An 11,260-nucleotide genomic window follows, 5' to 3' on the forward strand; every position below is an offset into this window, starting at 1 on the left:
CTACAGGATACACCTAAACTTTGGATTTAAGTGTGCAATTAAATGGGATTCTAGATTAACTCGAATAGCCGAAAAACTGCAATGTACAATCATTAATCATTTTGCAATATTTTATTATCAAATATCAGCAATTAAAGCCACCACAATAGCAGTTTATGTGCAAAAAGCAATTTGTACCCACACAGTGACCATCTACAAACAAATCTTGCTCAGACCATTTTCAGTGACATTACATTTCCACAATGGTGTGGTCAATCACATCCACAGCAAACAGTCCCGAGTTCGTTTGAAACTTTGGTAAGTCTTGCATTGATTCAGTTTTTTGTAAGTCAATGTTTTTTCGACACTTTACAATACAGACCAAACACTAGGTTCTGAAGGAGTTCAAAAAAACAGTTGGACTATGTTGAGGTTTACTAAGCCAGAAAACTCAATTTGCTTATAACGGGGAAACTTGTCCAAATGATTCTCTCCATTGTTTGGTATAAGCCCAACAATCTTTGAAACAGATTCAAGAAAAAATGTCTTCACCACCAATTCACATATGCATCCTAAACATCGTACAGCATACATAAAGCATTTAAGTAATAAGGAAAATTGTACGTACCATGCAAAACCTTAAATCATGGAATTTTCAGTTTGGAATGACTGATCAAACTTGAGGTCGCAATAATCAGAAATTTACTCATAAAGTTGTGCGTTCAGTAAATGTGCCAGTTCAGATAATGTACAAAAGTGAATCAGTACAGTTAAAATAATATAATCCACATTCATATGTAAAAGTTACAGAAAATAAATGTCATACTATTCCATTGTTTCTCAACAAATATGGACTGATATAAATTTCAAATAAAATTTTTGAGTTAATTTTTTTAAGCAACCAATTTGCAAAATTTAAAAATATCTTTTTGCACAATACTATTGCAAATATGGTTGTTTCATTTAAACTAAGTGTTGGTGTTTAGCTTAGGTAAAGTCCTACAATGGTTAAGAAAACAATGTACAACATACAAAAAAATCGGGGTCCAAACATAATTGAGTGATTAACAATGCTTTTCAGCTTGTTTCAATCAAATTGCAACAGTGATGTGCGATCTTGTGAATAATATGGTTTCTTCAAAGGCAATAGTTTTAATAAACTTGAAAAATGTAAGCCATACAAAAATGCTTCTGCGAACAGACAGTAAAGCATAAACAAAAAAAGCAAATTTACTAAATACACTCTGCAACTAGCGCTTGCATTGGCAATAGAAAACAAAAACTTTTTTACATACAATAACCATAAAACAATGCACAAAAATGGGTTTGTTCACAAGATTCAAAGTATTCAAGTGTTAAGAAACACAAAATACAGAAAACAGCTTAAATTTCAACCTATGTTGTTTAGTGGTATTACAATAGTAAAAATATTTTCAGCAAATGGGCAATTGCAGGCTGTGTTAAAATGGCTTGTGTTCAATTTTGATTGAAATGCTTTAAATTAAGACACTTCTTTCCGTTGCCACCTAATTCTTCAAACCACAATCCAGTTTCCAGAACTAACCACAGAACCAGACTTCAGTATTTATAATGATATCCTGGCTTTAAGAGTTTTCAAATAATGTGCGGTATTGTGAAAATGTAACAGCAATTACCTATGCCGATATTCACAAAAACATACATGTACTTGTTAAATAAATTGCAACATTTCACTTTATCAAGTTAATTTCACTTAAACCAATAGCAGGGTCAACATACACATTAAGACAGTGCTAATCCAGTCATTTAAATTACAAAATCATTGATGACAGTGTTGTAGTTTAAACATTTTACTTTGTTTATAGTGATAAACACCGCTAACATCCACCACCTACTATTTAATGCCTATAGGAGCTATTTCTATTCAAAAAACAAGGAAAGATTGATTCTAGAGAAGTGGTTCCCAACCATTTTGGATGCGACCCAAATAGTTCCCAAAATTTTGTTTTGTGGTTTCTCGCCACCCAAGGACATGTTCTTAATATTTTGGTCTGCAAATCAGGAAAGCTTTCACTCCGCCAGTTTGGAAAATCAAACAAATATTATTTGTAGGTTGGGAAACACTGTGTTAGAGAAATCTGACATACAGCCAGCAAAATTGCGACAAATGCATTTTGCACGAAGAATATGAAATAAGCGCCCATGTACAGACCATAGCCACACTTTTGCATTAATTAAGATGTAAAAACAAAAGTCTGAAGAGTTGTTTCAAAAAGACATAGAGGGTGTTTTGTGAGGAAAAGAAAACATAGCGTGTACAGTTTTTTTAACACTTTCCAAACACTATCCTGTAATGCTGCATCATGTTGCATTTTCTAACTAAGCCCTAAGGGGAGTGGATTTTTTTGTAGAACTCAACCAACATGTTGAAGTGATATTAGTATCACATAGATCAGTGGTTCTCAACCGGCGGTATGCGCACCACTAGTGGTACCACATAGCTTTGCAGGTGGTACCCAAGTAGCCTTCCGACATACTTATTTAAGTCAGGTCGTAGATTGCAACCCAACGGATCAGCCCTGGTTTTTGGCGAAATCTGTGTGTTGAACATTCTTCTGCAATTGCTCACATTGCTGGTGGCAAAAATATACTGGCCTAGTCAAAAAGATTAGGCTTACTAGCTTTTGGACTACCCATTGAAACAGGGTTTTGGTGGTATGCGGTGATAAAATATGTCGTCAGGTGGTACACAATCAGTATAAGGTTGAGAACCACTCAAAAATATATTACAGTTCCTGAATTTGAAACTGAAATGCCCGACAGGATCATATAATATAGTTTATCTCGAACATACCACAGTTAAAAATCATGCTAATACAAAAATGACCATTTATCGCAATTACAGAAAAAAATATGCTTCCAATTTTCTTTGACTGATGACTGAAGAGTTTGTCATAAATGTTCCGCAATTTTCAGTTTGTAGAAATATGTAAGGCGACAGTTGATACGAAAACACTTGAATAGGACAATGTCAAAGAAGAGTAGCTTCACTCAGATTCTTCATCATAATTTGGACGAGTTTTTGATTTTCGTTTCGATCTACGTGGCTCTGTCTGCTGGTCAGCTGGCAAAGGAGGAAGCTAAGATTGGGAAAATAAAAATGAATTCAAGCTTATTTTAATGGCAAGTAAAAGAAAACTTCTAGTATTGAAACAATAGATATTCAGAAAAAAAAGTTTCTAACGTTGTTACGGTTCATAGTAATAGTTAGCCTACATAAAAAGCATTTAAGTTTGAAGATTTGTCACATCAAGGCCACTGAATAAAATTCTAGTTTCAAAACAAAACAATTTCAGAAGAAAATTCGTTTTTTGACATTGTTTTGTCAACACTAATAGGTAACCTATTCTAAAGCATTTACAGTTGGGGATTTGTCACATTAAGGCCAATGCTTAGGTTAGCAATTTCAAGGCATGGGAAAGGCAACATATTTGGTTACACTGGGCCAAGCCTTTGGTAAATATATTGGAACTTCTTAACCACATGTTTCTTTTTAATTTACACTGGCCTATTTATGTAATGTAAACAATTGCTTTGGTTTCGGCTTCTTGGAATTTTTTTTGGTTTGTTAACGATGTTTACATTTTGGGTAACAAGGAAATATTTACATGCCTTAGGTTATCTTTTTACATTTAAGTTTATTTAGTGATATCAGTATTAAGAAATTTGCCATGACAAGCCCTAATCTCATCCCCAGTCTAACAAAGCTTGTAGGTGAAAAATTCCATTAGCCGACTGTACAGGATTTCTGTGGTGCTGTCCTAAGACAGTGAAATTTATGGACTTACATTCCTACAAGGTTTTGCCTACAAGCAACTCCTCATAACAGTTTTTTTTTATCTTCATACTGTTTTTATTTTTTAACATTTTCATTAAGTTTTTCAATGTTTCTGTTTGTTAAAAAATGCTGTCCTTGGATAGGAATTTTGCTAAAATGTTACAGTTAAACTAACTAAGACATAGTGGTACAGACAGAAAAACAACTAAACCTTGACAAAAACAAACTAAAAACAAACATAGAAAGAAAAACAGCTCAAATACTATAATGTTATATATATCGAACCTGTACACTGCTAAAGATATATAGAACAGAGGTAACTAATTAACGAGGAATTTCTCTACCAAGACCATCTGCTTAACCATGGCTGCAATTAAAGCTGATTGCATCAGTGCAAATTTTTTGTTTAACAGTAAAAGATTTGCAGGAACCAATTTTAGTTGATTTTTTTCCACATACACTACATTGCTTACAGCACACCACATTATAACTAAACACAAACAGTTTTTTTTTACCCCATTAAACAAAGTCTACTTCTGGTTCAAGATGCTGTATAAAAATCACATTGTTAATCAATTTATACCACACAAAATTTAAAACATACTTCAACATAGCATTTTCCTAATTGCAGAAAAAAACTTTCTAAAACATTTTTTCTTTCTCAACATTTTCTAATAAATGCTGAAAAAAAGTTAACATTTTTGAAACAAAAAATAAATCAATGACACTTTACCGAAACAGAAAAAAAAATTAACATTTATTTACAAATAAATGTCTTTCAAGCAAACAACTGAAGTATTGTTAAACTTACATGCTTCGTTTTACTTTTATGGCCTTTTTTCTTGCGTGGCATCGTTAAATATCGTTCACGTGAAAAGTTGGGCTGTGGAACAGCCTCTGAACAGAAGAATCAAGCAAAAATTAAGAAAACCATTTCAAAAATGATTAATGCTGCATCACAATTATACCATATTACACCAATAATCAAAACGAAATTATTATTTTTTTGAATTTGTAACCAATAAAATAACTATGCAAATGTTTTCTATTTTTATTTGCTGGATTTATTTTAGTAAAATTTATGAAAAATGGCTACATTAAGTTTGCCAAGCTCATACTCAAAATTAACCAGGATATTAAGATAATGGATGCTTATGCAACAAAAATAATGTTCATGTCCAAAAGCATTTGTATGCAGTAATTTAACATTCAAATTTTTAGTTCTACTCTACGAAAGTAAAAATACAAACAAAGAAAAACAAAGCACCCAAAAATATGCATCAAATCAATTAGAATTGTTAAAAAAGGTCGATTAAATTTTAGTACAGTCCAATTAGATCTGTGCTTAGCAAATAACTTTGAATTTTATTTACATTTTAAGTGAGTAATATACACAAATCAAAATATTTTTTTTGTTTGGGCAAGTCATATCGCACTACTGTATGAAATGCAACCCTACATTAAAGTAGTGAAGAGTTTAGCCGTTGTAGAGTTGGTATGGTAAAAAATTTGATTGCAAACTGTGAATTTTAAGCAATATATAATATATTAATTGGATGGTGGATTGGCAAGTGGGACAATCAATGCACAATAACAAAGGCAAACAATGACTTTTAAAAACAGAATACAATGGCAATATTAATTTGGCCCAATGAAATTAAAATAGGATTTCCAAATTAAGTTTTAAGTATTTCTCATACGAATAAGCCTCTTATGTTTTTGTTAGTGATGCACCGAACCCGCTTCAAAAGGTACGGGTCAAAACCGAATATCACCAGTTATTATGAGCAATACAATAAAGCAGGGGTGTGCAAACTGCGGCCCGTTGATTAAAGGCTGTGCGGCCCCGCGGAAGCACATGGATTTCAAATGTACTGCTAAACGAGTCCAGTTATTGAATATTTTTGAGCAGATTAATGCGCCCTATGCTTTTCTTCAGCAACCTGACAATATGTGGCTAGAATAAAATACGAATTTTATTTGTAGTCACATATTCAGTATGCAACGAAGTAAAATTACTTTGTGTTATATAAAGGTGCGGCCCGCGATCTAATCATGGTAATTGTATTTGGCCCCACAGTGACAAAGGTTGCACACCCCTGTACTCAAGGATTTGTTTAATTCAAAATGCTGATGCTAAAATTTTGATAGTATGAAATTAAAACCTCCTATTGTAAAGGAAAGATGATTTTTTTCAGTTTGTTATTGGGCATTTTAAATTTATGCATTGAGCTACCCAATGTGTTTAAGTACAAGCAAAGTAATGTTAACTACACAATCAAAAACCTTGGCCAAAACTTTTAGTTGCAATCAATCATTGATTTAACGTAGCCTTAAGTGGCGATGCGATGTAAAAAGGGAAGTCATTAATGGAATCTTATTGTCTGCAAGCACAGTAATGGCAACCACAAGTTATGGTGTTTACAACACAGAGTCTGAGCCCATGTGAAAGGTAAATTGCTGCCTAGACGTCAATTAGGCTGGAGGTAATACATGTGTATAGAGTAAAACGTCTTCAAAATCACTTTTATGTAATGCATTTTTTTATGAATTCCTATCTTAAAAATTTAAAACATTTTCATTCCTCCCTAATATACCACATAGTAGATGCTAAACCATACAAAGATTATTTAAAAACTGGTCTTTTATCAACTTCACAGGTCATTTTGTGAGAGCTTAAGTGTGTATTTACAAACCACAGTAAAAATTGAAGTAATTCTCTCCTCAACTTTTAAATATGTTGGGAATACTGGTGTAAAGCAACAAGATATTAATCTTAACTGCTACCTTCTGCATAGTTTGTTCTTCTCGTAATTTGCATGTCGTCTGATGTATGAGTAGGAGGCGCAGTTGAAAATTCATTTTCCATGTCATAATCATCAGGGACAGTCTCTAACATAGCACCTGAAAAAAAAACAAGTCATCAGTTACAAAACAGAATGAAAACAGCATATGACCCTTTAATGCAGCGGTGCTTCACTTACTGATACAAACTATTCTGTTATTATCTAGGCAGCATTTCTAAAGGGGTTCATTCCTCAGGGTTTTGCCTTAACAACTTAGATAAGCTGTGCAAGAGCACTATACAAAGCAAGGCTATAGTAACGCACAATTCTTGAATTTGATTTATGATTAGAAGTATCTGTGATACAATACAATTAGTTGTCCATACATGGGAAGATGGTACATTTTTGGGGGGTATTGGTTTCTTAGGAAACTTTCATGGGGTAAGTAAGGGTAATATGGTTGAGAAACACTGATATTGAGTTTGGCCAAAACTCTTACATCAAAAATGCAAAGGACTTTCATTGATCTTTTTGTGAAGGTTTTTTTGTGAAGGCTTGGAAACTTGCCATAACAAAAACTCGGACTAACAGTAGGCCTAAATAAGGCACAAGTTTAAAATGGTTTTACCAGATTCATCGAGGTTTGAACTGCTGAGATTCATCATAGAGTAAGCTTTAAATTGATTGGTTAGTCGAGGTTCTCCAGATCCACCATCATGGTACGTTTCAGTATCAAGTGCAACAACTGGATTGGACGATCGTTGGTTCAATTCACGAACAAGGGCAGGGTTGCCAACTAGAAATAAGTGAATATGTTTAATCATTTTTAATGACAAACGGCATTTTACGTAATAATGACAAAGCTTTTTCAAAACAAAAGTATAGATAGATGGCAGTATAAAACAGGACGTACTGCTTGAAGGATATGCAAAAAATATAGTGTTTGTTTAAAGGCATTTATGTTTTTGAGTAACATAGGGCCATATTTGGATACACTGAGTCACAACAAATATTTAGTTAATGTTGTGCATTCAAAATACGATAAAATTGAACAACATTGTACAAATTGTTAATAGTTTTTTAAGTGTCGTGGTTTCATACTAGTTGCAGTTACATTATAAGGTAAATTATTTTTCTAATTTGCAATTAACATTAAAGCAATTTGCTAATAGTGGCCTATTAAAAGATTGTTTCTAAAATTAACATCAAACAACATAATTATAGTGTGGGTAATTTGAAGTAGATATAATAGTAGCATAACCCTTTTTCACAAACATACTTGGTGACCCAGTTTGTCGATGAATTTCAGCTGTTTCTGGGAGTTGGGTTAAGTCCAATGTGCTGTAACTTCGCAGCTTGTCGGTGACCACAGCTTGACCCTTGACAGCTGCCGTGACGACTGCATTTGCTGCTAAGTTAAATCCCCGAGAGCCGACATTTACCATTGCTTCATAGCCTTTGTCTTTTGCATTTTCAAGAAACAAATCAATGTCCTGCAGATACAAATTCTATTGTAAAAATTTGTTACACAAAGGGTTTCTTCAATATAGCCTTGATAAGAAAAAACAAAAAAATACCATTGTAGATTAAATTGTGTTCATAATCAGAAATGAAAAGAATTCTTCTTAAGGAGGTGTGTTGCTTATTTGCAAATATAACCATTTTTTTCACAAAATGACCTTGAAAATGACATGTTTACAGCCAACATCATTAAATGTGTCACCTGTTCTTTTTTCGACAGATTAGGGTGAATAAACTTTCTGTACAAATATGTTGAACCCTTTGTGTATGGTGACGCGAGCCAGAAAACAAACATGAACTTGGCTTCATAATAAAAAGGCAACCTGCAAAACAATGACAAACTTTTAGATCAACAATAAAAAAGTTTACACATTATTTTAACCACTCTTTAACCATGAAGCAAAAGCCATTACTTTCATTGGAAGAGAACAATAGGAGGAATTTCAAATCGTAAGCGCCGGAATTTAATTTTCAATTTTTTTATGTGGTTTGTAAATAGACACTTTAGCTCTGTGAATACCTGTGAAGTTTATAAATCAGCCTATTTGAAATAATCTTTGTATGGTGTAGCATGACTAGCATCTACTAAGTTGTATATTAGGGAGTAAATGAAAATGTTTCAAATTGTTAAGAGAGAAAATCGCCGAAAAAGGTTAGGAACCACTGTAGCATATATATTATTTTCTTCACATACAGTTTAGTTTAAATACATATATATATATATTATATATACATATGTTATCTATAGAGTTTAGATAACTTCTTCAACGGAACATTGTGTTTTTGTATAGGATTAATTTTATTGTGTTTATCAGTGTTCCTGTACAGCCTTTTAATAAGCCCAAGGTGCCAGATTGGTATTTCAGTCAACACAACAGCTGTTTCCTACTACAGAAGTTATGACTGTGTGTTAACAAACTATGACAGTTTGCAACAGAAGATGACATCATACTTAACAATACCCTTTCTGCGTCATATGAAGGCACACACCATGCAAGTGGTTGCAGGTTTTTGCAGATTGTAATACACCAGTCTATACATTTGTTATTTTGGCATATTTTGTTATGAAAAGATTTAAACAAGTTCAAAAACGATATTTGAGAAAAATATATGTTTCCATTTACACTTAGTTTGCGGAATTTCTAGACAAATGTTTGTTGGAGAATTGAATTGGATTAGGACAAAACTTACCACGCTACAAAAATGTCTGCAAAAGTTTCAACTGAAGTAAAAAGAGCAAAGACCACCCAATACATGATCCATCGTACCTGTGAATGTACACAAACATAAAAGCCAATTATACTAATATTTTTGTGCGTAAACATTCACATACCAGGATTTTAAATTGGGGAATTTGAAAACTGCCGTTTAACCTTTTTGTACAAAATTGTAAGGTTGACAACAAGGCTTTCATCATGTTTCTTATTAACACATTTAGCTTTATTGAACAGTGCAAATCAAATGAAAAAAAATTCCAATGCCTTAACTCCCATGTAGGTTTTTAAACCAGGCAATCATAAAACTGCAATTTCATAAGCCAGTTTGTCAACACAGTGTTGGAATTTTATGTTTAAGCTTTTTCTACACTTAAAAATTTTTTGCTTTCTTGTCTATTTACTGTCACTGCAAGATTGATGAAATTCAAACTTGAACCACTTACATATTGCCTAACATTGGTAGTTTTTACTGCTTTGTAAGATGAATAGGCAGGATACAACAGACCCCCTCCAACTCTGCAAACAATAAAAACACACAAAAATGTTGCAGTTACTATTTTCAAAGGGTTATAAAGTTGAAATTATGACATGAGTTTTTATTAACAAGCCTTCTAAACAGAGACTAAGCACTTGAGCCAGAAAGTAAAGTATAGTCTCAAGTGGTTAAGAATATGAACCAAATCTTTTCTTAACTGGAGTAAGGTTAGCCTTGGGGTAGGTTTTAATTTTTGCCACTTAATACTGACCATGAGTGAAAATGTCTTGCAACTATAAGTGATGTAATCTCAAACTTGGCTTAAAGCACCTTTTGACCACACCAATAATAGTTGCTATTGCCGACAAAACAGGATCTAATTGTGTAAATGCAATTTCATTATTGACTGCATTACGACATACAAAACCACAAAGCAACAAGTTCTTTTAGCAGCATACTTATGCATGTGTCAACTCTTGTACAGGAAAATACTATTTATGCAAGTAAGAGATAGTATAAGAAAAAACTTACATCGCTAGTCTTGACACTACAGCTCCTCCCATCCTTGCACCTTAAAAAGCAAAACATTTTTTGAATCACAGTGGTTACTTGCTCTTGGACATTTCAAGTATATATAGGGTTGCATTATCAGTGACCAGAGGGACATATCTCCATTTTTCCTGAACACAAATGTAGCAAAATACTTATCATACTAATTGATCTATTCTGTGTTTTTTTAGCATTGATTGCCTTTGCATGTCTACTCTAAATACAGCCAAAGAGTATATGTTAATAACTCCAGGAAAGACCTATGATAGTGTAAAAGCATTCATATTAAAATTTGTAGGTGTATAGTGCTTACTGTTTCAAAAACTTACTACACTTCACAGTTCACACATTAGTTATCATAAGAACAGATGCAACAATAAACACAAAGCAAACTACGCTGCCAACAAAAAGTCAAAATAAAAACAAATTTCCCATACCTATGTGAAAAAGGAATAAATAACTTGAACTTTATTCCAATATCCAATCCTATGTCTTTGACACATTCAAGTCAAATTAAAAAAACATTTTCCAACATATTCAAATTTTGTGATTCTGAAAAATCGCATATAGAACTTGAAATTCAATTCCAATGCAAAACTCTGACTGGTCTACTCTGCAAATCTTTTATTCTTAAATCAATAAATAAAACACAAATTCCAAATTCATTAAGCGGCTTTCGACGAGAAATCAATAACTGTTTAGGAAGAGATACGTCACAGAGCTCGTAATCGTAATAAAATCTTCGGTCATGTGTCGCAATCAATGACGAAGTGTCATTCTTTTCACTTTACGAGCGGAAACAATGGACAACTATCGCCTTTCTTCGCCCTTTTTGAATTTTATTCTGGCCTCGGGCTCCGAGCTTGATTCTCGAAACGCAGTCAAGCGTAACATAACATTCCATAAACAAAAAGTT

The 11,260-nt window shown here is 33.1% G+C and overlaps 1 protein-coding gene across 2 annotated transcripts; it reads right to left on the minus strand.

Annotated features, from left to right (window-relative positions):
* Positions 1-96: 96 nt before the first annotated feature.
* Positions 97-10,923, minus strand: LOC145230387 (receptor expression-enhancing protein 1-like). 2 transcript variants are annotated; one of them, XM_080095808.1, is made up of 10 exons: positions 10,782-10,923; positions 10,327-10,366; positions 9,764-9,836; positions 9,295-9,371; positions 8,306-8,426; positions 7,862-8,075; positions 7,211-7,378; positions 6,584-6,700; positions 4,608-4,693; positions 97-3,098 (listed from the first exon to the last, which is right to left on the minus strand). In XM_080095808.1, the coding sequence occupies exons 2-10, from the start codon at positions 10,356-10,358 to the stop codon at positions 3,006-3,008; spliced, it is 981 nt and encodes a 326-aa protein (XP_079951934.1). In that variant the 5' UTR covers positions 10,359-10,366; positions 10,782-10,923; the 3' UTR covers positions 97-3,005. The 2 variants fall into 2 exon arrangements, with proteins under 2 accessions (XP_079951934.1, XP_079951935.1); XM_080095809.1 differs by lacking the exon at positions 4,608-4,693 and having other exon boundaries at positions 3,015-3,098.
* Between the last annotated feature and the right edge of the window lie 337 nt (positions 10,924-11,260).

The sequence above is a fragment of the Phallusia mammillata genome, chromosome 5 (genome assembly GCF_965637545.1).
Source record: "Phallusia mammillata chromosome 5, kaPhaMamm4.hap1.1, whole genome shotgun sequence".
NCBI classification, from domain to species: Eukaryota; Metazoa; Chordata; class Ascidiacea; order Phlebobranchia; family Ascidiidae; genus Phallusia; species Phallusia mammillata.

What these genes read in the sequence shown, in the direction of transcription:
- LOC145230387 (XM_080095808.1), bottom strand. Translation starts at nt 10,358, where the DNA reads ATGGGAGGAGCTGTAGTGTCAAGACTAGCGAT. An exon ending in CTACCAATGTTAGGCAATAT is followed by an intron (nt 9,372 to 9,763) that starts GTAAGTGGTTCA and finishes GTACATTCACAG; the next exon opens with GTACGATGGATCATGTATTG. An exon ending in AAGAACAAACTATGCAGAAG is followed by an intron (nt 4,694 to 6,583) that starts GTAGCAGTTAAG and finishes TCTTCTGTTCAG; the next exon opens with AGGCTGTTCCACAGCCCAAC.